General features: G+C 42.8%; 1 protein-coding gene across 1 annotated transcript in view; it reads left to right on the top strand.

Moving 5' to 3' along the window:
- Nucleotides 1-1,942: 1,942 nt before the first annotated feature.
- ube2ql1 (ubiquitin conjugating enzyme E2 QL1) overlaps nt 1,943-27,417 on the top strand; it is a 40,711-nt gene continuing 15,236 nt past the window's right edge. Inside the window, exon 1 of the mRNA XM_043689632.2 lies at nt 1,943-3,579. Within this exon, the coding sequence (XP_043545567.2) occupies nt 2,857-3,579 (723 nt within the window). The 5' untranslated portion in view covers nt 1,943-2,856. The remainder of the gene's footprint in view (nt 3,580-27,417) is intronic.

Genomic DNA, 27,417 nt, shown 5'->3' with positions numbered 1-27,417 from the left:
GAGATAGGGCTAGAGAATGGGACTAGTTGAGTCGTTCTTTTGGGAGCTGATACTGACACATTGGGCCAAATTATCTCATTCCATACTGCAAACTTCGATGGTTCAATTATTCTATTGATTGTAAATAGCTGACAGCCCAGCACTGACCTCTGCTCATTTAAATATGATTATGATTACATTCCTTACAGTATGGAAAAAACCCTTCGGCACATGACCCTCCAAAGAGTAACCCACCCAGCCCCATTCCCCTACATTTACTCTTGACGAATGCACCTAACACTATGGGCAATTTAGCATGGCCAATTCACCTGACCTGCACAACTTTGAATTGTGGGAGGAAACCCACGCAGACACGGGGAGAGTGTGCAAACTCCACCCAAGGTGGGAATCGAACCTGGGTCCCTGGTGCTGTGAGGCAATAGTGCTAAACACTGAGCCACCGTGCCACATAATATCTACTTTATGACTACATTTTTTTCCATCCCATGCATCCTCCATACACATTTTTCCCAATAACTACAAAGTTAATTGACTAGTAATCCAGCAGCGCAGACTAATGGCCTGTGGACATGGGTTCAATATCCCATGGCAGCCTCTGGAACCTGAATCCAATTGATTAACAAATCTGGAATGATAAATTAGTCCCAGAAACACTGACAGTGGAACTATCAGATTCCCTCCTTCTGTACTGTACATTCCATAAGTGCATTTGAATCTAGGAGAATGATATCCACAAGTGAAGAGATCTATTTTTAAATTAAGCTTGCCACAAACCAACAAAGGAGATGGGTTAATGACAGAGGGGAGCCATTTCATCCTTCCTCACCCTGGACTTAGCAATTTGGTGACCCATGTGGAACCATAACAAACCGGGGAGACAACTTGCAGACTGAGTGTAACAACAGTGCTTTCTTCAACAAAAATGCATCGCAACAATTCACCCAGGCTCCTCAGACAGCACCACCCGAACCCACAAGCCTCTACTATCGAGATGAGGAAAGGTAGCTGATCCATGGGAATACCACCATGCAATTCAGACTTGCATCAATATCGCCATTCCTTCAAAATCCTGAAATTCTCTGAACAAAACTGTGGGTGTACCAACACCGCACGGACACCAGAGGTTCAAGATAGCAAATAACAACCACCTTAAGAGTAATTAAGGATGGACAAAAGATGCTGGCCTAGCGAACCACAATCTAATGAATGGATGAACATAAAAAGCTCCTGAAAATGTATCTCCTTTATCTGAGATTTGGCTAACTGTCTTAAAAACCCTTTAAGTAGCTCAATGTAATTGATCCTACGGAAAACCTTGTGATGTTTCAGTGTGCACGGTTGCCATATAAATGTAAGTTGTTTTATTATCGTTGGTTACTTTGCAGTGATGAGGCGATTAGGAGAAAGTGAGGACTGCAGATGCTGGAGATCAGAGCTTAAAAATGTGTTGCTGGAAAATCGCAGCAGGTCAGGCAGCATCAGAGGAGCAGGAGAATCGACGTTTCGGTCTTATGCTGCCTGACCTGCTGCGCTTTTCCAGCAATGACAGATGAAGCGATGACAGGTTACATGCTCCTTTTAGGTTTCGTGGGCACTTTAAAGGGGACTTTTTTTAAGGAGAACGTTGTTCGTTAAACCTTTTTTTTAATTTGGCTAAGTAGTACGAAAATATAAGACAGCATGATTTCCCCCCCCCCCCCCCCCATTACAGTTAGGATAATGCCCAATGATGCCATGGACATTTTTTGACTGCAACTGCGTCCTCTTGCGCACCTGCAGAACAAACGCGGGCGAGATATTTGCCTAACGCCTTTCTTTGTAGGATTAAAATGGAAGGCCGTGTCCCCTTTAAGTGTCCGAGTGCAGCATCTCTGTTCAGAGGACGTTATGACTTAACCGAGCAAATTCCCAATCGGTTCTCCCCAGCCCACCTCGTACCCAACAGCTATGGCAGGGTAGCGCCCGAAATCCCCGTATTCTCTTTGTGATGCCTGTGATCTTTTTTGTTTTTTGCAAAAATAAAAAGAATAGGTTTCACGCAAACGGCTCGGAGACACACAAAGGGGCAGGACTGGACCCTTTTAACTGGTGCATAGGAAAATCGAGCGAATGCTGAGGTGTCGGACGCCTTTTGAATTTAAATCTAAGAGAGGGGCTTTTGATTCTGTCTTGTCTCCCTCTCTTTCCTGATTCGTGCCGGTGATAAATCTTTAAGCACGGTTTTGACGTAGGAGGCAGCAGTTGTGTGAGTGAGTGAGTGTGTGAGTGTGTGTGGTGGGAGGGGGAGGAGGCTGACGTGCAAGTCGGTGGTTAATACACCGAAGCTGCGTCTCGCACGTCGAGTGTGGAGCCGCGAGTGCAGAGGACAACTTGCCCCGGACGGTGAGGAGCCGCAATGAGGAGCGCCCGGAGCCCGCCGCCGAGCTGACCCTGCAGCGCACCAAGAGACATCCTATCTCCTCACGACCCTGTCACAGATCGGGGCTGGGCCGGGCCGGAGCTTGCTTCGCCTTTATTATTTTTTTCTCTCTTGAAAACCTTGGATTTTGTTTTTTTTTTCGCAAGATCTGGAGAGAGAGAGAGAGAACATCCGAGCCACAAAAAGAAATATTTTCATCTGTTGCCACACTCCCTGCGAATCGATACTTTTTTTTTTCTTTTTTGAGCCGAGGGACTTTTCCTTATTCTATTGATGGGGCTTTTCCTTTAAAGAAATGATTTTATTCCAACGTGCATGAGCTGCGTCAAACAGCATTTTCCCCCCCCCCACCACCCATTTGGTTCCTCGCGTCCGACTGCTTTGGAATACGGTTGTATTTCTCCCGAAGGAAAACTCTTGTCAAGATTCACCAAGAGATGGCTACCCTGCTCCGGAAGATTGGTCTGATTCGCCTCCACGACCGAGACACGGACGGTGCGAAACACCAGGGCTCCCGCAAGGCGCCCAAAAGCCAGAAAAACGCCAGCAAGCAGTGCAACTCGAGCAACGAGAGCATCCTGCTCCAGTCTGACCACCACCACCATCACTATCATAACAACCATCAGCAGCAACACAGCCACAAGAGGTCCGAGCAACCACCCCCCTCCATCAAGGACAGCAACAAGGACAAACAGCAGGCCGGCAGCAAGGTGCCCCCGGCCGGCAGCAGCAGCAGCAGCAGCAGCTCCATCCCCGGGCAACCCCCCAACAAGCAGCACTGCGCTCAGGTCCGCAGCCGCAGGCTCATGAAGGAGCTGCAGGACATCCGCAAGCTGACGGATCACTTCATCAGCGTGGAGCTGGTGGAGGACAACCTCTTCGAGTGGAACGTCAAGCTGCTGCAGGTGGACAAGGACTCGGCGCTGTGGCAGGACATGAAGGAGACGAGCACCGAGTGCATCCTGCTCAACCTCAACTTCCCGGATAACTTCCCCTTCTCGCCGCCCTTCATGAGGGTGCTAAGCCCCCGGCTGGAGAACGGCTACGTGCTGGACGGAGGCGCGATCTGCATGGAGCTGCTGACCCCGCGGGGTTGGTCCAGCGCCTACACTGTGGAGGCAGTCATGAGGCAGTTTGCAGCCAGCCTAGTCAAGGGACAGGTAAGGATTGACACACATCTATCTCTCCCTGCAATCAACAACACGTATAGTTGTAATAGATACACGGAAAACCAACGAAACCGACCATTTCCACACTTTCACTTTGCCCAGTTACACGCATGTACATCTTACATTAAAACATTCGTTGTAATACTCAGTGCATTACTGTTTATCAGCCTTCAGACTTGCAGATGTGAGTATTAACCTCATGCCAGGTATAGGTTTGCCAGATGCCCACATGCAAGCTCAGTCATGTAAAGATATTGATGATTTTAGTAGGAAGCAACCAGGTCTTGCTTCAAAATGCAGACATAAGAATGAACACTGTGACAATGTTATTATTTTATAATTTGTTTTACTTTGAGGATGCCAGTGCAAGAAGCTTACTTGATCTAGGAATTAACGTAATTTTATAATTTAACAATGATCGAGGAGTGAATGCAAATGTTTTTCATACAGATGATTTAATATGTCCAAACTCACCAATTATAAATACAATTGCTCACTATAAGTGATTAAAATATTCCCTGTTACATGCTCTCTATTTTTGCAATGTGTTAAGAAAGGCTGAATCTAATATAGTTTGACAGGTGTGTCATTTGGCACACATCATTTTATTTCTCTCTCTAAATTCCACTGCCTATTTAGTTCACTCTGTTCCTTTAGAAAACACCTCAATCCTTTCTTCAGTTGAGTTTTTGTTTATCCTGTATAACAACATCTTCCCCAGGGACCCTGCATTCACCTATCAGTGAACCATCTTGAGTGTCTTGTGCTTATGGTGCAGACTGTGTTGTGGTAGTACCAGTGGGGGAAAAAGACACACAATTTCCAGTCTATCTCAAAGTAAAGAAAACCTACATCGAAATGGAAAGATGTTGGTCATAGTTTTCTGTTATATCAGCCCAAGTTACAAAAGTTTTATCGCACATGTATAATTAGATTCATACACATGAAAATCTTATTCTTTCCTGCTATTTAATAAATATTTGAATGTTATCTTAATTAAAACCCATGTATACCATAGGGTGACACACTAGTCCAACAGAAGTCAAAAGTAGGGTTACTATTGTTGTTAGCCATTTTTAGCCAGTGACATTTTTTCCCACTGAACTCAACAATGTTATCCAGTTTAACTTTGGGATACTTGTAACTGAAATTTCTGAGGACACACAAGTGACCAGGTGTAAAATATGACATTCTGGCAAAAACTAATCAGATAGCATTTAAGTTTACCAGTTAATTGATAGGATGAGGCAAATGCCAGTTAGAATTTGATGTGGATGATTGATGTCAATTTTTCAACATCTTGGAACTAAAAAAAAAGTCCTCATTTACTATGCTAAATCAGCATTTAATGTAAGCTTGTACATACCAAGTAAAATTACAGGTAGATTGATATACAGATACAATTTTATCTAGTTACATTTTATCTAGAAAAGCAAGGATCCCTTTCAGCACAACAGTTAGTTGCCTTACTATTCTAGATCTCATAACACTGTTTCATCAAATTCAGTATGAATGTTAAAACTGCACCTAGCCTCATCTGACGACAGCTAAGGTGTATGGAGATGGGTGGAGGTGGGTACTGCAGATGCTGGAGATTAGAGTCGAGATAAGAGTGGTGCTGGAAAAGCACAGCAGGTCAGGCAGCATCCGAGGAATGAGGGGACCAGAATGGGACCAAATAGCATGATTGTTTTATTTAAGATTCATAGGCCATAGATAAATTGTTGGCCAGATGCTGCTGTCATGTTCAATTTTCATGCAAAACTGTTTGATTCTAATTTGATTGTGACAAGAGACCATGTGATGGAATTGTTCTGCTGCCCTATAACCACTGATAATAACTACTGAAAGCAGCAGGAAAAGGGTATTTGGACAAAGGAGTGTAGAGTTTATTTTATCTATTATCCACTTTTCCAAAAAAAAATTGTGTCTTGAATTATTCAGATTGTTTTTCCAAAATTAGCCATGAAATGTTACCATATTACCATACTAACAGAAGTGAAGTCCTACATTCAGCTAATAGTTGAATCATCCGAGAGAGAGAGAGAGAAAGAAAGACGGTGGAATTTGTTGCAAGTAAATTGGTCTGGTCCAATGTCCTTCTATTTACCAACAGTTAGAGTGGAGGAAGAAACAGTTGAAATATGTGGTGCTGGAAAAGCAAAGCGGGTCAGGCAGCATCGGAGAAGCAGGTGAGTCGATGTTTCGGGCATAAGCCCTTCATCAGGAATTCCTGATGAAGGGCTTATGTCTGAAGTGTCAACACTCCTGCTCCTTGGAAGCTGCCTGACCTGCTGTACTTTTCTAGCACCACACTTTTCGACACTGACTCTCCAGCATCTGCAGTCCTCTCTTTCTCGAAGAAACATGGTTAACATGCAAGGTTCTTTCATCCAAAGTAGAAAATGTTAGAAACAGATATTTAAGCAAGTATAAAGGCAGAGAAAGGGAGCAGACGAGAAAACAAAGATCTGTTAGCTGAACTTGCTGAATTTCTCCAGAGTTTTCTATTTAATTTCAGATTTCAGCATCCACAGTATTTGGCTTTAAACATAAGTCTGTGACAATGTCAACTGCAGACATGACCAGTCGGAATGGTGGCACCCACAATCCCTCATTGGGACATACCTGACTGACTGTGTGAGCCCAACCACTTACCTAGGTTGTGGGACCTCCTTCCTGGTGACTCCTGCTGACCAACTGCAGTGCCAAGAGCAACCACCGCTCCCAGTTGTGCTATTGAAACTGAAGAGTTTGCAGCTCTTTGGTGGAAAGCTATTGGAGGCGGCATCTGCATTGTTAAAGTGGCTGAAACCCTTCTACTATTGTCTGATGACCTTGACACGTATCATAGCTTCTGAAAATAACCATTAATGGTTTGCTACTAGTTTTCGGGTTGACCATTAGGACTTTCACCACTGCCATGTAATGTTGCTCATGGTTTTGTTTTCTATTCAAGTCCTGTTCCTTGAAGCCAGCGGGAGTTCCTACTCTGATCACTAACTCACTTGGAGACTGCTGTATTGTCACTGATGCCCTTTTTAGTTGAAGTATTGAGCTGAGGCTCCACCTGCGTTTTCTGAGGTGGTATGATTTGAAGAGAACTGTTCTGAGTATCCTCAGAATCATAATGTAAATCTTAACTACTAAAAGTAAGAGCACTGGTTATTCTTGTTATTCTGCTGTGCACAAACAGATGCAAAATTTACCAACAATAGTATCACATGGCAATGCAAATATGCTTTAAATTGTCCTGCTTTTCTCTTTGAACTCCTTGGAGGTTTTGCCACTATTTCGTTTCTTAAAAGTGCAGTGCAGTTTAATAGCTTTTGATTTTTTTTCTGTAATTCCACGCTTTCTCAGTAAGTACTAATATATTCAGGGAATTAGTTGTGGCTTAATTGTGAGGAGCATATGAGTTAACATATGCACAGCTAAATTACAAAAAACAATGAAGCACAGCTGGTTAATGGGCGTGTCTACCAATGTTAATGTGACTCCCTTGCATCATCAGGATTAGAAACTCGGCTATTCAATTCCTGCAAATATTTCAACAATATTCCCTGCTTAAAGAATAACATTTTAAATTCAAGACAAAATTATTGAATAGAAGAACGTTAAAATTCATAACTACTTGGAGCTGTTTTTAAAAGGGTGCTAATGGTGTAAGTACTCCATTTAATATGTTTTATGATCAAATATAGTACCTTAAAGAAGCATTTACTACCACAGTGGTGAGGCAGAATGAGTTTGAGTTATAAAATACAAATCTAACATTACAATTTTCATTGGAGAAGCATAGAATAAGGCACTTAAAATTAATCACCTTAAATTGATTAAATGCGGAAAAATCATGAGACACTAGTTGGATCATATTCTAGTTAATTAAATAAAAACAAGAAATAATGTTTGTGGGTAACCTAATAGTACAGGTATTGCAGCACTTACCTCAACCAGAAGCTACTGAATTAAAGTCAAAAAATGACTACATCTGCCTCATTATCAGAAGGTACTGAAATAATGTCATAGGAATAGCTCATTGGCCTTCTATTTAGATAATTACGCATTTGAATCTTCGGCAGTAGTACAAATTGGCCTGCATCTGATAGTGAGCATGTCTCTAGTTCTGAGTGAGGTAGCTCAGTGAAATTATTTGCGATGTAATGGGACTTTGTTTTGTACTGGAGCAGAATGAAATATCTGGCAAAATTTATCCATAAAATAATGTAAAATAGAATGAAATGTAACCTAATAGCATAATGGCTGTATATAGGAAAAGATTTTGTTAAATTATTAGCTTCAATGTCACTATGAACAGTAATGCTATCTTAGGACTAAAGGTCTGTTTATTCAACATGATAAATAATAGCGTTACTAGTCATATTTAAATTTTGATTGACTTTATCATGAGACTGTATTTCTAAAGTATCTTGAAGCTCTCTTCATTCTCTTGCTCAGTAATCAATTAGTTTGGTACCCATCAGATCAGAGAGTTCATGTACAAATGTTATATATACCAATGATGTTGATTACAGCAACATTATGTCTATTAGGGAACTGAGGCCTAGGCACTGTCAATTTAGTCATAGAGATCTACAGCATCAAGTTCATTCTGTCCACACCAGTCTAAAACAGGCCACCAAACTATTCTAATTTAAAATTACTATTGTAGATTCTTGACTGCACTGCACTTCTACATCTGTGCATGCCTTTAACTCTCCCACAAATAGCATAGCAAAGATAATGCATATTGTCATTTTATTTTTTTAGAGAGGGGGGTAGGAATAGATACCACATTGCATCAGCTAAACTATAAAGTTGCCATAATTAGTGTTGTCAGTTGTGAGCTGCACTTCGTCTAATGCAAATTAGCAATCCACTAAAATGGTTGATCAAGTCACATGACAATGAGAAAGCCAATTCAGTTCCTTCATCCCTCTGCAATGCCTGGTTCTTTTTAAGACAGTAACGTTCTTCCTCTAATAAGCATATTAAATATTTACAGCACGGGAGGTTTTAAAAATTTCATTTTAATCTCCACATGCATAACGTAATGCACTATATTTCACTTCCTGAGATGGTTAGAATGATCTCTTTTATAAACAAAAGCAGCTTGAGATTTTGCATGTGGCTAGTTTTTTAAAACCATGGGAATACAGGTTGAAACAAAATACCCCCATCCTACCTCTTCACCATTATGAATACAGTATTTTTGCAATTAAGGCATATGGACAGAGGTCAGATGTGTAGAAACAATTTCATATGTATTGAAGGATGCAGGAATTGAGTGGTGCAATGGGTTAGAAGACTTATTTTATCTTTTTCTTATTCATACATGCAATGTGAACACCACTGGCAGGATCAGCATTTATTAATGTTAATTCCAAACCAGAGTAAAGTGCCTTTAAACTGTCTGCTGCTACTAATAAAGTAATGCTACAGTTATTTATTCAAAAAACACATTCACAACTCAAAGGCTAAATTGCAGCGTAGCTGACTTTCAAGAAATTATGTCTCGACTTAAATAATTAGGTTAAAAACAGGCAAATGTGTAACATTGCAACAAAAATAGACAAATTCAGCAGAATATTGAAGGAAGGATAATGTTGAATTAAAAATATATTAATTTTACAAGTCAGTACATCTTGTCTACATTACAGGCAATGGGTATTTTGAATTAATCATTTAAGTACTTCATTGAGGACCCAAATCATATAACAAATTGAGCTGCACCAGTTCCTTTCCATTTTGATCTTACAGGGTCAAATCTATACAAATTTCCGAATTGCCTTGATTGTTCGGGGTATGGAATCAATTTTGAAAATGTTTATAGAATAGGTTTTCAAAACTTATTACAAATATTAACTCTTCTTGTTTGCAGAGTGAAAAGAATTGGGGCATGAAAGGCAATGTTATAACTCATACTGAGGGTCTGAGGTCAAGATCAGCACACGCTTCTGCATTCTTTCACTCTGGTTGGTTTGCACAAGTATGAAGCAAGGGTGTCACACACATTCAATAAAGTGAAGGATGTAGCCAGTGTCAATCAACATGGGGCCATGGTTAGGGATTCTATAAGGGATGAGGGAATCTGAGAATCAGGAAATGAAGTGAAGGCAGGTTCAATTGAAGAATTTAAGAGAGCATTAGATGATTATTTGGATCTGAAAAAATGTGGGATAAAACAGAGGTTGATGCTAGATAATGATTAGATTACTTACAGTGTGGAAACAGGCCCTTTGGCCCAACAAGTCCACACCGACCCTCCGAAGAACAACACACCCAGACCCATTCCCCTACATTTACCCCTTCACCTAATACCACGGGCAATTTAGCATGGCCAATTCACCTAACCTGCACATTTTTGGACTGTGGGAGGAAACCCACGCAGACACGGGGAGAATGTGCAAACTCCATACAGACAGTTGCCTGAGGCGGAAATTGAACCCAGGTCTTTGGCACTGTGAGGCAACAGTGCTAACCACTGTGCCACCATGCAATGATGCTTGTTTGAAGACCTGGTACAGGCATGATGGACTGAATGGCCTCCTTCTATGCCATTACAATTCTGTGACCAAAATCAAAGTGTTGCGATATTTTTTGACTATCTCACTTCAAGTCAACATGAATATATATACATCTAGGACCTGCAAGATTATCAACTTTACCAGCGTGTAATAGCATAACTTTATGTCAAGGGTCATGATTCCTGATGAAGGGCTTTTGCCTGAAACATTGATTCTCCTGCTCCTCGGCTGTGTTTTTCCAGCACCACACTCTTCGACTCTGATCTTCAGCATCTGCAGTCCTTACCTTCCCCTAGTCATGTATTTCATGTCTACTGAAGTCTACTTGCCTGCATTATGTTTAGAAGAATTCAATAAACTACTATTTTCCCTACATCATTCTTTGAAAAATCAATCCCTGACAATGAGTTGCCAGTCCTGCCCCTCCCTCAGCTGTGTTTCTGTGATAACTATAATCTCCCAGTCTGATGTTCCAGTCCATGCCCTGAGTTTTTTTTAGATTAGATTAGATTAGATTAGATTACTTACAGTATGGAAACAGGCCCTTCGGCCCAACAAGTCCACACCGACCCGCCGAAGCGCAACCCACCCATACCCCTACATTTACCCCTTCTTATCTAACACTACGGGCAATTTAGCATGGCCAATTCACCTGACCTGCACATCTTTTGGACTGTGGGAGGAAACCGGAGCACCCGGAGGAAACCCATGCAGACACGGGGAGAATGTGCAAACTCCACACAGTCAATCGCCTGAGCCGGGAATTGAACCCGGGTCTCTGGCGCTGTGAGGCAGCAGTGCTAACAACTGTGCCACCGTGCCGCCCATCTTCCTTAGCTGTCAGGTCCCTTGCATTGAAATACATGTAGTTTAATAACCAGTTTTCCCCCATTTCCCCCATTTCCTGTTCATTAGGAACCGCATCCCATGGCTCAGACTCCAAGCTGTCAGGTCGTCCACTTATTCCTCGTCTTGAGGCTAGAAGAAAAGAGAGCATTATTAATGAGAATGAGGGAAATAATTGGCCTTAGCTAAATGCCCTGAGGCGTACTTGCTGTTATTTTGATTCTTTCATGCCCTGTTAATTGAACACCTTTGGATATTGGTTCCCAAGTGCTCCAGAGGTATCAAATAACAACTCTGAGCAGATTGGTAAGGAAAATGCCTAGTCAGCTGTTGTGGTTGTGCTCTTGTGACGCAGTGTTACAGTGAAACCAGGCGACCTCGTTTCAAATCCCACCTGCTACAAAGGTGTGTCTGAATAGGGTGATTGAAAAATCTACATAAAATAACTGTTTATTTAGGGGAGGGCTCTTTTGGTGCAGTAGTAATGTTCCAATCTCTAGAGCAGGTAGGGTTTGAACCCAGATTTTCTGATCCAGAGGCGTTTCATAACATGTCTGAATAGGTTGATAGAAATACCCAGGGAGCAGGAGAATTGACGTTTCGGGCATAAGCCCTTCATCAGGAATGAGGTTTGGAGGCCAGTGGGCTGAGAGATAAATGGGAGAGGGGTGGGGTGGTGGGGAAGGTAGCTGAGAAAGCAATAGATGAAGGTTAGTGAGAAGCTGATAGGTCGAGGGGGAGGTGGAGCGGATAGATGGAAAAGGTGATGGACATCTTAGTGCTGAGTTGGAGGCTTGGGATTGGGATAATGTCGGGAGAGGGGAAATGAGGAAACTGGTGAAGGGAATGGTCGCAAAGGGAATGGTCACTTTGGAATGCTCCTCCCGTAAAAACGGCATCCCTTATTCCCAATTCCTCTGCCTCCACCGCATCTGTTTCCAGCATTCTGGAGAGACCATTCCCTCCGCAACTCCCTCGTCAGGTCCACGCCCCCAATCAGTCCATATCCCACTCCTGACACTTTCCCCTACAACAGCAAGAATTGCAAAACCTACACCTACGCTCTCCTCAATTCCGTCTGTGGTCCCAAAGGATCCTTCCACATTTGACAGAAATTTACCTGTACCTCCACCAATGTCATCTACTGCATTTGTTGCACCCGATGTGGTCTCCTCTACATCGGGGAGACAGAATGCCTCCTTGCGGATCATTTCAGAGAACATCTCTGGGACATCCACACCCACCAACCCCACTGCCCCGTGGCTGAACACTTCAACTCCCCCTCCCACTCAGTCAAGGACATGCAGGTCCTGGCCTCCTCCACCGCCAAACACTAACCACCTGACGCCTGGAGGAAGACTGCCTCATATTCCACCTTGCGACCCTGCAACCACACGGGATGAATGTGGATTTCAACAGTTTCCTCAGTTTCCCCCTACCCCCCACCAGATTATCCCAGTCCCAAGCCTCCAACTCGGCACCGCCCTCCTGGCCTGTCCACCTTTCCCTTCTATCGCTCCACTCACCACCCCCCCCCCCCCCCCCCCCCCGACCTATCACCTTCTCCCTCACCTTCATCTACCTATCGCTTTCCCAGCTATCTTCCCCACAACCCCACCCCCTCCCATTTATCTCTGAGCCCCTCAGCCCATAAACCTCATTCCTGATGAAGGACTTATGCCCGAAACATCGATTCTCCTGCTCTTTGGATGCTGTCTGACCTGCTGTGCTTTCCCAGCACCACACACTCAACTCTGATCCTCAGCATCTGCAGTCCTCACTTTCTCTGAAAGAAATACCCAGACAGCCATTGATATCTGACACATGTAATCGGGAAGAATGACAGCAATGCATTTGGCAAGAATATGACAAACAACGTTTAACTTTATCAACTTCTTTGCCACAATTGTATGATCAACCCTGTTAGAAGCCTTTGAAAAATCTGTTGTAAAAGTTATTGAACTAGTTCCCAGGTCACTGGAAGTTTGCAACATCAACCAAACAAACAGTGGGTTCTGCGTTTTCCAGTCTAACTAACCCACTGATGGAAGTCAAGGAGGTCATCAACATCTGATGTAACCACTTAGTCAAGAACAGTGCTGTAGTCGGAAGGAAGTAATCCCTCATGAAGATGGATGCAGTTTAACCAATGTTGATGGTTGCCGCTTGGGCACTGCAACAAATTTTTTGTTTCTATTGACATGTAACTACTCCCTCAGCAAAGGAGGTATCTGAAATCTTGCACGGCTGTGAGAATTTTATATGACATTAGTTTGGGCACCTAATGTCAGTTCTATGATGTTGAACAGAATGCTGGAGAAACTCAGCACATCCGGCCGTATCTATGGAGAGAGAAACATTTAACGTTTTGGGTCTGACACTTCTTCAGAACTTCTGCAGAATGCAGGTTTGTGATACCACGAATCTGCAGTGCAAAAATTAGCATGTATTGGTATTAATTGATTCTTTGGGGTAGAGTAAATTAAATATAGCGGACTCAGACCAAGTTACTCCTTGTCCTACTCATCTATCAACAACTGAGCTGCTGAATGCTAAATGCACTGTTGATGGCCACTGATCAGCTGGAAGAATTAGCACTTTTCTCAGCATTAAAATTTAAGTTTAAGAAATTCCTCAGCTGTAGAGTAAATGAGCTTAGATACGGACTCAAAAGACAAAATTCATCCTGTGCACAACATCAGCCATCTAACTCTGTTTCCTAGTGACAGATCCAATTCCTCTCCATGGCAACTGTCTGATCCTGAACAGCTTATTTGCAAACTTGGTGTCATATTTGACCCACCCTCAACTTCTGACCACACACCCACGCTATTACTAAGAGTACCTGATTACACTTGAGCATCACCTGCTGAAATCTTTGTTTCCTCCAAACATAATTATACCAATGTCATTCCGGCTTGCCTTCTATATTCTACCTTCTGGAAAAATTGGTCATCCAAAAATGTACTGTGGTATTCTTACATGCATCAGATGCTGTTCATCCAGCACTTACATGTTCACGGAGCTACAATGTCATAAAATCATACAATTCCTATAGTGTGGAAAGAGGACATTCAGCCCATCAGGTTGGCACTGACCCTCCAAAGAGCATTCCACCAAGATCCAGTCATCCATTCCTATCCTCAAATTTACTGTGTCTAATCCACCTAGCCTGCACATCCCTGGACACTGCGAGTCAATTTAGCATGGCCAATCCACCTAACCAGCACATCTTTGGACTGTAGGAGAAAACTGGAGCATCTAATGGAAACCCATGCAGACACAGGGAGAATGTGCAAACTCCCAAGGCTGGACTCAAACCTGGGTCCCTGGCTCAGTGAGGTAGCCATGCTGACCACTGAGCCACCCTGTCTGCCTGTCAGGCATCACCTCAGTTTAAAGTTCTCATTCATTTTCTCATCCTTGTTTATTAAATCCATCCAATGTCTTGTCATTCCCTACCTCTGTAACATTCTCAATGTCACAACTTTCAAAGAATGCTGCACTCATCTAATTTAGCCTTTTGGCCATTTGAAATGTTTTTATGCTGAATATCTATGACTTTTGTCACCACTGGCTTACATTTCAAATGTTGGAGAGGTGAAACTTTGGGCTGAATCTTCATTTCAAAAATGAGTGGATTGGTGGTGTGTCAGAGGTTAAAGAGCCAGATATCTTAATCAAGAATAACTAACTTTGAACTGTCGTTGGTTTTAATGGAGGCATGATGTGGAATGGGTGACTAACTTGATGGTGGGAAGCAGAAGCAGTTTGGTTATTTGAATATTATAATGAGGTTGCCTGCTTAATGTTGACTGTCATTCTATTTTGTAACAACAGGCTGTCAGGTTTTCCAACCTTCAGGAAACCCTGTCAGCTGGAAGATGACAAGGCTGACCCTGTGAAGCCTCCACAGCATTGTCTGTGGTCTCGGAGGAACAGAAGTATATTCATCAGGACAACAATGCTGCCCAGTCAATCTACTTGGCCTTACTCTCTCCCCCCATGTACAACAAATCCTCTCCCTTCCACCCAATGCACCTACCTAATCTGGGAGGCCTTGTGAAGCAGGTTCTCACTTAAGACTTATCAATCGGGCTGCCTGTGGATGGGAACTGCGTGGAAGAGAAAAGTTAAAAAAGATTGCAGTTGAGTTCTACAGGGTGTTCTTTTGAGCTCCACAACTTCACAACACCTCATCCATGCCAATTAGGTTTCCCAAACTAAACTGGTCCTCTATGTCTGTGTTTGGCCCTTATCCCTCGAGACCTTTCCTATTCATGTGCTATTCAAATGTTTTTTTCAATGTGGTAACTGTACCTGCATCTACACTTCCTTTACAGTCCATTCCACCTTCTGTGTGAAAAAGGTCAATGGTGCATCTACATGAAGAATTTTTTAAAAAGGGCAAAATAGGAACAAAATGAACATTGAAAATGGCAGACATGCTGAATAATTAGTTTGCATCAGTGGTTACAGTGGACAAACAATTGAATTGAATTTATTGTCATGTGTATCAAGGCACAGTAAAAAGCTTTGTCTTGCAAGCAATACAGGCAGATCACAGAGTTAAGTATGATAGATAAGTAAATAAAAGGTATACAATAAATAAATAATAGGTAAACAAGTAAATAAGTCAGTGTAGTAGACCCCCCCCCCCTCAAAGAAACTAATATTTAATCAGGGAAGAGACTTTTTCAAAATTAACACAAGTAAAATTAGAGTAATGAGGAAAATGGTAGCATTAATGAGGTAGCAGTTCCCCAAGTGGTTTTGATTGGTTTAAGGGATATAGATGCAAATGTTACAGATGCCTTAACTATAATCTTAGAAAGCTCCCTTAATACAAACCATTCCTTTACATTATAAAACAGTACATGTCTCTCCACTGTTTAAGAAGATGACAGAAGGAAACTAGAGAATTATATACAAGTTTTTTTAAACATGTCATTGGATGTGGGCAATGCAGTCCAGGCCAGCAGTCAGTACCATCCCCAATTGCTTAGAGGACAGTTAAGAGTTGGGGAACCAGATTTTTTTTTCTCTCCTTACAACAATTAGGTAAGTCAAATATTAAGAATACCTTCGATATTTGTGTTGACGTGGTGGATTTAACTCAGAGAAGCAGAAATAAAATAATTCATGAATATCCTGAATAAATACCACACCTTAATTAAACCTAAAACTGCAGCACAAAAGGAAAGCATTAATTTCCAAGGCACTGCAATATTTGAATTGGCATAAGATAGCAGGCGTAAAGTTAACAGCAAAAGCTTTTTAAAAATAACTGACATAGACTTCTACACAAAAAAAAACTATCGCCTACAGACTAGTGAGGTCATAGCTAATGCAATTTCATCACATATATACAAAGCTGGAATATTTCAATGAAACAATTACTACTCTTTCAACTGCATCTCAGGAATTAAATTTAACAGTTGACACAGTGTTCATTACAATAGTATTTCTACATTATTACACCAGATAGTAGGGTTATGAAATTATAGAGCTTAAAAGTAGATGTTCCATATTGATTTGCAAAGAATTCATTATCTCGGTAATTGCAAGTTTTTCCTATCTCCCAGATAGCTGAGTTTTTCTTTCTTGAAAAATTTAAAACTGCTCTCTCTCATTTTTCAGCATCCCTCTGCCACCGCAGTCCTTGCATCCTCCACCTCTACAACCCTTCAGCATCCTGTACCTCACCTTCATAGAATTCCTAGTGTGGAAGCAGGCCATTGAGTCCACACCAGTCCTCTAAAGAGCATCCCGTCCACCTACCCTATCCCTGTAACCCTGCATTTCCCAGAACTAATCCATGTAGCCTGCACGTCCGTGGACACTATGGGCAATTTAACATGGCCAATCCACCTACCCTGCACACCTTTGCACTATGGGAGGAAACCCACGCAGACTTGGGGAGAATGTGCAAACGTTTGATCTGTGGAGTTGCCCAAGACTGGAATCAAAGTTGGATCCCTGGTGCTGTGAGGCAGCAGTGCTAACCGCTGAGGGACCATGCTGCTCTTCACTACTCTTATAGCCTGTTGCTCCCATTTCTCACCCAATCCCATTCTTTCAGCCTAGTTGTCTGAACCCTTCTTGCAAGTTCCTCCTTCCACCTAACTCTCATATCATCTCCCCACACCTCTCTTCTTCACTCTGCTCCTCTAACTCACATTTCCCGATTCCAGCAAAGGCATAGGCATCAGACAAAGCCCCAGCATCTGGCAAAAAGCAACTCTGATTACACAGTGACAGTCACCACTTTGTTTCCTAACTGCAACTGCTTCTCCAAAGATAGGCTTCTGTGTTTGCTGCTGGTAGATTCACTAGACTCCCTCTATTGAATCATAGATGATTGGGGATTTCCAATGGAAACTTACCCTCACTGCTATTTTCAACCATAAATGTATCATTTTCTGCACTCTCTACTTTCCTTCCCATAACTATGATATGGCTCCCCTTATCCTCACCTTCCAGGCTTTTTGTTCAATGAATCACCCTCCACCATTTTCATGACGTGTATTTCCCTCTCCTCCTTTATGAACATTCCAAAGGGATAATTTCCTCCTCATACCTTAATCTATTTGTCAGTCATTCCTAATAACCTCTTCTCTTCCCTTGGCACCATACCACTTAAGGCAAGGAAGAGGAGAAGTATTGCCTAGCAAGTAAAGACCATCTTCAGCGAAAGAGAATGTAACCATCACCCCTTGATATTCAAAAGCATTACAGTTACTGAATACTCCCACTGTCAACTCCCATTCTCGGAGTTTTAATAAATCAGAAACTGAGCTGGATAGTTTAGAAATGTTATGGCTACAAAACAGGTCAAAGGACAGGAGTTATAGAGTCTTAGAGATGTACAGCATGGAAACAGACCCTTCGGTCCAACCCGTCCATGCCGACCAGATATCCCAACCCAATCTAGTCCCACCTGCCAACACCCGACCCATATTCCTCCAAACCCTTCCTATTCATATACACATCCAAATGCCTCTTACACATCCATACACATACTACCCTCTGCGTGAAAAAGTTGCCCCTTAGGTCTCTTTTATATCTTTCCCCTCTCACCCTAAACCTATGCCCTCTAGTTCTGGACTCCCCGACTCCAGGGAAAAGACTTTGTCTATTTATCCTATCCATGCTGCTTATAATTTTGTAAACTTCTATAAGGTCACCCCTCAGCCTCTAACGCTCCAGGGAAAACAGCCCCAGCCTGTTCAGCCTCTCCCTGTAGCTCAGATCCTCCAACCCTGGCAACATGCTTGTAAATCTTTTCTGAACCCTTTCAAGTTTCACAACATCTTTCCGATAGGAAGGAGACCAGAATTGCACATAATATTCCAACAGTGACCTAACCAATGTCCTGTACAGCCACAACATGATCTCCCAACTCCTGTACTCAATATTCTGACCAATAAAGGAAAGCATACCAAACGCCTTCTTCACTATTCTATCTACCTGCGACTCCACTTTCGAGGAGCTATGAACCTGCACTCCAAGGTCTCTTTGTTCAGCAACACTCCCTAGGACCTTACCATGAAGTGTATAACCTCGCATTTATCTGAATTAAATTCCATCTGCCACTTCTCAGCCCATTGGCCAATCTGGTCCAGATCCTGTTGGAATCTGAGATAACCCTCTTCGCTGTCCACTACACCTCCAATTTTGGTGTCATCTGCAAACTTACTAACTGTACCTCTTATGCTCGCATCCAAATAATTTATGTAAATGACAAAAAGTAGAGGGCCCAGCACCGATCCTTGTGGCATTCCACTGGTCACAGACCTCCGGTCTGAAAAACAACCCTCCACCACCACCCTCTGTCTTCTACCTTTGAGCCAGTTCTGTATCCAAATGGCTAATTCTCCCTGTATTCCATGAGATCTAACCTTGCTAATCAGTCTCCCATGAGGAACCTTGGCGAATGCCTTACTGAGGTCCATATAGATCACATCTACTGCTCTACCCTCATCAATCCTCTTTGTTACTTCTTCAAAAAACTCAAATCAAGTTTGTAAGACATGATTTCCCACGCACAAGGCCATGTTGACTATCCTGAATCAGTCCTTACCTTTCCAAATACATGTATATCCTGTCCCTCAGGATTCCCTCCAACAACTTGCCCACCACCGAGATCAGGCTCACCGGTCTATAGTCCCCTGGCTTGTTTTTACCGCCCTTCTTAAACAGTGGCACCACGTTTGCCAACCTCCAGTCTTCTGGCACCTCACCCATGACTATCGATGGTACAATATCTCAGCAAGAGGCCCAGCAATTACTTCTCTAGCTTCCCACAGAATTCTCGGGTACATCTGATCAGGTCCTGGGGATGTATCCAATTTTAACTGTTTCAAGACATCCAGCGGTTCCTCCTCTGTAATCTGGACATTTCTGCACTTCCCAAAGCCTGTTCGCCATCGACAAGGTAGAAGTAAGGAGTGCAATGGAGTAGTCTCTACCTGTCTTGATGGGTGCAGCTCCAACAACACTCAAACAACATTCAGGTTCATTGGCACTCCATCATTCATCTTCAACATTAATCCCTGCTACCACTACTGCACAATGGCAGCAGTGTGTACCATCAACAAGATGCACTGCAGTAATTCACCCATAGTCCTTTGACAGGCTCCTTCCAAACCATGTCCACTGCCATCTGGAGGGACAAGGGCAACAGATGCAGGTGAACACCACCACCAACAAGTTCCCCTTGAAGTCATACACCGCCCTGACTTAGAGCAATGGGTGGAATCTTCCCAGGCACAAAACAACGAGGCCATTGACAAGAAAGTTGGGAATATTGCATGAAATGGGCAGTGAGGAGCTTCCTGGCAGTGAGAGCAAATATTCCCATTTTCCAACCAAGTGTTGTATGGCAAGGGAAGACTCTCGCTCAGAAGGAGTGAGAAGCCGATTTTCTTGTATTAGCATGCATTAACATTTTCATTATCACATCACCTCACCTCATTTATGTGCTGTTTCCTATTATCCCACCTGCCAGACTAAATGGCAACAATTCCCGACATGGACATCAGAGCAGTAATTTGGAACTCCAGCTCACTGCTTACTCCTACATCAGTCATCAACACTTTGGGGCATGCTCCATGGGCACCAAACATACCCACCCCCATCCAAGGGCTAAAGTCAGTGCTAATTTGTCTCTGCCCAACATGTCTATGGAAATTCACAGGAACCATGCAGACTGACTGGGTGCAAAGATGGGCTTTGAAGATGGCGCCAACACCAGGAATTTTGGAATTCCTAGCAGTGGCCAGCACTTCTGTCTGTGTCAAATGGGACAATATGATGAATAGGAAAATGGTGTATCGGCAAAATGGGAAAGTTGGTATGAGAAACACTCCAGGGTTCAGAGGAAAATCCTCCATGAAGCTGACAAAATTGACACACATCCTATTTCCAGTCAAATTCAGATTTATGTAGTTGTTTCGCCATTGTTGCTGGGTGAACTTGTGGTACTCCCTTCCTAACAGCATCTGTAGGTGTCACTGCACCCCAAGGACTGTAGCAGCTTACCACCTTCTTGTTCAGGGCAGTTAGAGATGGGAAATAAATACTGGCCAATCCAGTGACACCCATATGTCCTTTGGGTGGTTAGCACTGCTGCCTCACAGCGTCAGAGACGCGGGTTCAATTCCCACCTCGGGCAATTGTCTGTGTGGAGTTTGAGTGGGTTTCCTCCACATGCTCCAGTTTCCTCCCACAGTCCAAAGATTTGCAGGTTAGATGAATTGGTCAAGCTAAATCGTCCGTAGTGTTAGGTGAAGGTGTAAATGTAGGGGAATGGGTCTGGATAGGTTGCTCTTCGGAGGGTTGGTGTGGACTTGTTGGGCTGAAAGGCCTGTTTCCTCACTGTAAGTAATCTAATCTAAATGAAAGAAACAGTGCAGAGATGCACTTCTCTGCTCAACATCCAAGGCCCCAAACATGTCCACGAAAAAGAATGATCAATGTATATTTCTTTCAATTTAAGATAAATTTATTGTTGCTTACAACGTGATATGCTGTAGAGTGGAGAGACCAAATGCAGGTCATCAAGTATTTGGTTGTCAGGGACACCATCTTTTAGTCTGCAAGCATGACTCTAACACCTGTCATTTTAGTTCTCCGCTTTGCTATTTAATTAACCTTTCAGTACTTGGTCTCCTGCAGTGTTCCGTTGAGCTTATCTTGAGCTTCAATGAATAACACCTCACCTTTTGGATTAGACACTCTGTAGCTTTCTGGACTCAACATGGTGCAATTTCAGACCAGAATCTCCTCTTCCATATTGTTTCCTTTTTTGTTGCCAGTTTGGTTTTATTTTTGTTTTCCCCTTTTTCTTATTTACCTCCAGCAGTTATTCACCATTGGGCTATTCACTGCCTCATCAGCAATTCACCTCAAGACCAATTCTTTTTGTCATTTAATTGCCTCTTTCTTCCTATCACAGACTTTGCTTTGTTTTCTTTTGCCATTCTCACTCACTTTTATAGAACAGTAAACCCTTTTTAGCTCCAACTTTTCCCATTTTTTTGTTGTGATGTTGACACCCTGAAAAATTTACTCTCTTTTTCTCCCCACTTGAACCACTGAGTATTTCCAGAATTTTATGATTTTCTTAAAGATTCGATAGACATTTGTTTTATATTATTTTTAAGCTCAGCAGTATGTTTCCAAGTATCAGTGGCAGAACTCAAGGGTATATGTAGATAGCATTCAAAGTTTGGGAGAAGATTTGTAACTCGGGTGCTAGTTGTTGTGGTTCTGTTCGCCGAGCTGGGAATTTGTGTTGCAGACGTTTCGTCCCCTGTCTAGATGACATCCTCAGTACTTGGGAGCCTCCTGTGAAGCGCTTCTGTGATGTTTCCTCCTGCATTTGTAGTGGTTTGTACCTGCCGCTTCCGGTTGTCAGTTCCAGCTGTCCGCTGCAGTGGTCGATATATTGGGTCCAGGTCGATGTGCTTATTGATTGAATCAGTGGATGAGTGCCATGCCTTTAGGAATTCCCTGGCTGTTCTCTGTTTGGCTTGTCCTATAATAGTAGTGTTGTCCCACTAGATAGCATCTCATGCAATAAAGTAAAATGTCCAACCACAGGCTGTCAATATATAACTGTCCCAAGAGCTAGTGTCAAGTTGCTAGTGTTACTATTGTAGGGATGGACAAAGGTTAAAAAAAAACTTGGCTTCAGACAACTAAATAAAATTGCAGAAAATTTGATTATTATGCACTGCCGTGTTCTTGCTGAGAAGCAATGAAATTTCAAAATTCATAATAACAAACGTATAGTAAGCAGTTTTGACACTATCAAGTCAATAACTCTATTTGCATAAGAAGGGCAGGTCATTATACTTTTTGATAGCAACTTTGAATTTCTTGAGACCGATAAAAGAAGAGCAGCTCACTTAGATTGCAATGCATTGGTCATTGAGAAATCTTTGGAGAAGCAAATCAAGTTGTATGGACAACACAGGCACATTAAACCTCTTGATAGTCGTGAAACAAATTTGACAGTCCAAAAGAATTGTGAATTGTAACATTGAAAGTTGTGGCCACCAAACTGCGATTCCACACACTGCCTGCAAGCAAAGCAATTCAACAAATGGAATCAACGCTTCGTGCAAACATCAATTTTTACCAACTTAAGGCAAAGTTAAAGTGTTATTTGTGTAAAGTCAGTTTTGTAGAAACAAAATGCACAAAGAGGATTTTGTGACCTTCAAGGAATGGCTAGGAACAGGGAAACTATCTTTATCTGAACTACAAAGGTGAACCCAGTGATTCACGCCACCTGTTGTCATCATAAAACAAAGAACTTAAAAACCTGCTCAGACTGAATCTCAGTTCAAAATAATCAAGCTTAGATATTTGCTATCTAGCCTAGTACTTAAGCAGCTTAAGCAGAATCCTCAGAGGTACAATAGGTCTAAACAAATCTGCCAAGAGCTATTGTCCATTGGCCAACAAGGATCCATTACAAACACAGAAAATTCTGGAGAAACTCAATGGGCTAGCAGCATCTGTGAGGAGAGCGAGAGAAAAACAGATTTAATGTTGAGTCAGCTTCTTCAGAACTGACAGTTGGCTTTTAGACTTCTAAAAGAGGTGGAGAAGAAGCAAGGTGAACAGATGGTATGGAGAACCAGCACAGAGTTGAGAGTGCGGTGCTGGAAAAGCACAGCAGGTCAGGCAGAATCTGAGGAGCAGGAGAATTGACGTTTCGGGCAAACCCAAGGGCTGGCTAATTGTGGTGAAAGAGAAAAAAAGATGGACGGGAGTGTTGCAGTGATTGTAACGAGGTCAGCCAGTTGGACCTCATAGAATATGAGTTCCCTGATTGGGGCTGTTAATCCGTTCAAATCAGGGAGCCCTGGCTGACAGATAAAAATATCAGTGTCAGAGGTTCTGGGTGCTGACTCTGAAGAGGCTGTGCCAGAGTCAAGAACTTTGCACGTGTAAATATAGGGTGACTGGGTGATGAGATACCGGCCTATGTGGGGTTATTTCAGTGGCCACAAGAGTAGGATTAATGATGGAACTGTACAAAAACACCCACTAGCTGAAGCCCAACTGGACTTCAAACAGGCATTACAGCTGGCTTTATCATTGGAAATGCGGCAAGAGGAGCATGTGCAGTAGTAGGTCTGCAGTCGTTTATTCTTGTGTAATCCCGTGTTATAAGAAACTTGCATAATAGCAGCACCGTTTAAACTAATGAGGCTGGAATCGCATTACAATCAATACACGCTTCAAATCTTTGTGCTTTAGAAACAGCGTCCTCAGTCCGCCAATTCTGTTACAGCAAATTCATGTTAACAGAAGGTACATTGCAGTAGAATGACCAGTCAGTTGCAGGGTATTCCAATGAAAATGGATACCCTCGCCAGTCCGACTGAGGTTGGGTAACACCACTTGAGTGCAGGCAATTGCATAACATCACTCAGGACATAACCTGAAAAGAGGGACTCAAGGTTAGCCCACAGCAAAACTGGAAAACAAAGCCAAGCCTCGGCCAAACAGTTCAAATTTTCTTCAGGATCCAGGCCAGCAAGCCATTGTATTTGCTGCTGGTATGCAGATTCGAGGCAGAAAAAGACTGCTACCAGACCTAAATTGAGTAAGGGGACTCATAAGCCAATATCCAGGTGAGTGCATATCCTGGGAAGTCCACCTACATCTGGGTTGGTAACAGCTAAATTGCTTAGCAACATCCAAATCAGAACCAACCAAAATAAACATTGGGTATATGGTCATCCAGTTCTACTGGGGGTTGATACCAGTGCAGATGTATCAGTCTTTAACAAAATTCACTCTAAACTCCTACCCTTAAGTTTGTGCAAGACCTCAGCTACAACTTCAGTTCTGGTCACATACAAAAAGCATATTTTGAACATGAAATTCAGTCTGATCAGTTTTTTAAAAGTTCTTTATTGTATAATGACAACGGATGATGTCAATCACCTTTGTGGTTCAGATAAAGATGATAGTTACTAATGATTGTAGGAAAAGGCCAAGGCCAAAGCTTGATGTGGCAGAATTGGTTGAAAGAGATTCATCTGGATTGGCTCAAGAAAATGGAAGCCTGAGTGAAGTCCTAATGAAATATCAGGAAGTCTTCCAGGAAAGTCTCGGGACTGTCAGAGGAGTCAAAGCAACTTACATGTTGACCAGGAAGCAATTCCATGATTCTGCAAGGTCTGCCTAGTGCCATTTGTAGATGCAGAGATCAGAAGGCTGGAAAGTGAAGGAATCGTCGAACCAATCCAATGGAACAGACCATAAGACATAGGAGTGGAAGTAAGGCCATTCGGCCCATCGAGTCCACTCCACTATTTAATCATGACTGATGGACATTCCAACTCCACTTACCTGCACTCTCCCCATAGCCCTTAATTCTTTGCGAGATCAAGAATTTATCAATCTCTGCTTTGAAGACATTTAACGTCCCGTCCACCACTGCACTTGTGGCATGAATTCCACAGGCCCACCACTCTCTGGCTGAAGAAATGTCTCCTCATTTCCGTTCTAAATTGACCTCCTCTAATTCTAGGGCTGTGCCCATGGGTCCTAGTCTCCCCGCCTAACGAAAACAACGTCCACCCTTTCTAAGTCATCTTATAAGTTTCTATTAGATCTCCGGTCAACCTTCTATATTCTAATGAATACAATCCCAGGATCCTCAGCTGTTCATCGTATGTTAAGTCGACCACTCCAGGGATCATCCACGTGAATCTCCACTGGACACACTCCATTGCCAGTATGTCCTTCCTGAGGTGTGGGACCCAAAATTGGACATAGTATTCTAAATGGGGCCTAACTAGAGCTTTAGAAAGAGTCAGAAGCACATTGCTGTTTTTATATTCCAATCTCTTGAGATAAATCACAACTTTACATTCGCTTTCTTAATCACGGACAGCAGTGGTCAGATGATTTTGAAACCTGATGGGTTGGTTCACCTTCCTGTGGATTTCAAACAAATGGTAAACTACTTTTCACAGCTGGATAAGTACCCAGTCCTTTGGATAGAGGATTTATACGCAAAGCTGGCAGGGGTGCTGTCCTTCATGAAGCTGGGCATGAGCTATGCTTACTTACAATTGTGTTTAGACAAGGATTCCAATTAATACCCATAAGGTATAGGTTTGTACCTATATATAAGACTGCCATTTGTGGTATTGTCAGCCTGTTCAAATTTTCACCGGACGTTGGAGAACGTTTTGCAAGGTCTACCTCAGGTCGTCATTTATTTAGATGACGTTCTAATAACAGGGAAGACTAATAAGAAACACTGAGAGAACTAGGATGTAGTCCTTAGAGATTTTTCTGAGATGGGTGTATGCCTCAGAAAGGAAACATGTGTTCCAGGCAGCCTTGGGCTACAGGGTCGATGAGACCGGATTACACCTGTTGGAAGATGGAATGAGGGTGATCAAAGGTGCCACATCTGTTCAAGGGCTTAGGTCATTTTTTGCACTGATTAAATTATTGCAGAAAGTTCATACATAACCTGGCCTCTACCCTGGCACCTTTGCACCAACTCCTAAAAAAGTGTCAGTGAAGTGAAGAAACAGATCCCAAGCGAGATATGGTGTTGACATGCGATGCTTCCCTTGTATGGCATTGGGGTAGTATTAGCTTACAGGTGACCCAATGGAGAGGAATGCCCAATAGCGTAAGCATCCAGGACTTTGTCTAACGCAAAGTAAAATTATGCCCAGATAGAGAAAGAAGGATTGGGTGTCATACTTTGAGTCAGTAAGTTCTACCAGTACCTTTTATGGGCAGAAATTTGTAATAGAAATTGACCACAAACCCCTACTAGATCTGCTTAAGGCAGTGCTGCCCACACCTTCAGGCCAAATTCAACAATGGGTTCTAATACCAAGTAAGCTTTATTCCTGATGAAGGGCTTTTGCCCGAAACGTCGATTTTGAAGCTCCTTGGATGCTGCCTGAATTGCTGTGCTCTTCCAGCACCACTAATCCAGAATCTAATACCAAGTGCCTATAATCATAAGTTAGAACAAGTAGCAAATGCGGATGCATTGAGCTGCCTTCCATTGGCAGAAACACCACTAGTGCTATCTCCACTGGGAGAGTCTGTAATCGTTTTATGTTTTATGGACACACTTCCAGTCACAGCTGACAATATCAGACATTCAACAAAGAAGCATCCGGCCCTGTCAAAACTGAAACAACTGGTGGTGATGGGGAAAGCCAGAGGGCTGCCACAACCAGAATTGAAACCTTTTTGGACCTGGAATGGCCAGCTCCAGTAGAGGACGGCATATTGTTATGGGGAGCAAGAGTCATTGCCCCAAGAAAAGGACGTCACTAGATACTAGCTGAATTCCTCCACAGTCATCCAGGGGTCTCCAAAATGAAGATGTTGGTTGGATTACAAAGTCAGGGTTAGCTCTGAGAGAATAGTGTGCAGCAGGCTCAGGGGAGACGTGTTAGAGTTAGTGAGGGGAACAGAGACATTAAGGCAGTTCATTATATGTCAGCAGTTCTCAGAAGAGATCGAGCACAGGTAAAAGGTTCAGGAGGTGGAGAATTTGAGACAGGGTGAAAGGTTTTGTGTCACGGAGAACGGACTCCTGTCTAAAGAAGTGTATGTGGAGGTGAAGACAAGGGAAGAAGAGTTCAGCAGAGTAACATGCTGGAATCTGTTGAGACAGGGTTGTAAAGGGATAATGCTAAGTCCTCTACTGAACACAGATCTTTCAGCCGAGGATGGGGGCTGGGTCTCAGAGGATACAGTGAATACATGGCAAGAATTGGGTTAGATGAAGAGATGGAGTCAGGGGAAAGGGGAGAGGAGGAATGGCCCAGAGAGATGTCAGTACCCTGTGTTCCTGGAGCTTGTATTCCTTAACGAGGATCCATTACCAGTTTAAGTCATCGTGGATACAAAAGAGTGAGCCATTTGAATTTGCTCAATTACT

Source organism: Chiloscyllium plagiosum, unplaced genomic scaffold (genome assembly GCF_037043375.1).
Source record: "Chiloscyllium plagiosum isolate Xiang-an unplaced genomic scaffold, Cpla_swu_hap1 HiC_scaffold_5, whole genome shotgun sequence".
Taxonomy (NCBI): domain Eukaryota; kingdom Metazoa; phylum Chordata; class Chondrichthyes; order Orectolobiformes; family Hemiscylliidae; genus Chiloscyllium; species Chiloscyllium plagiosum.
This window is presented reverse-complemented; position numbering and strand designations above follow the sequence as displayed.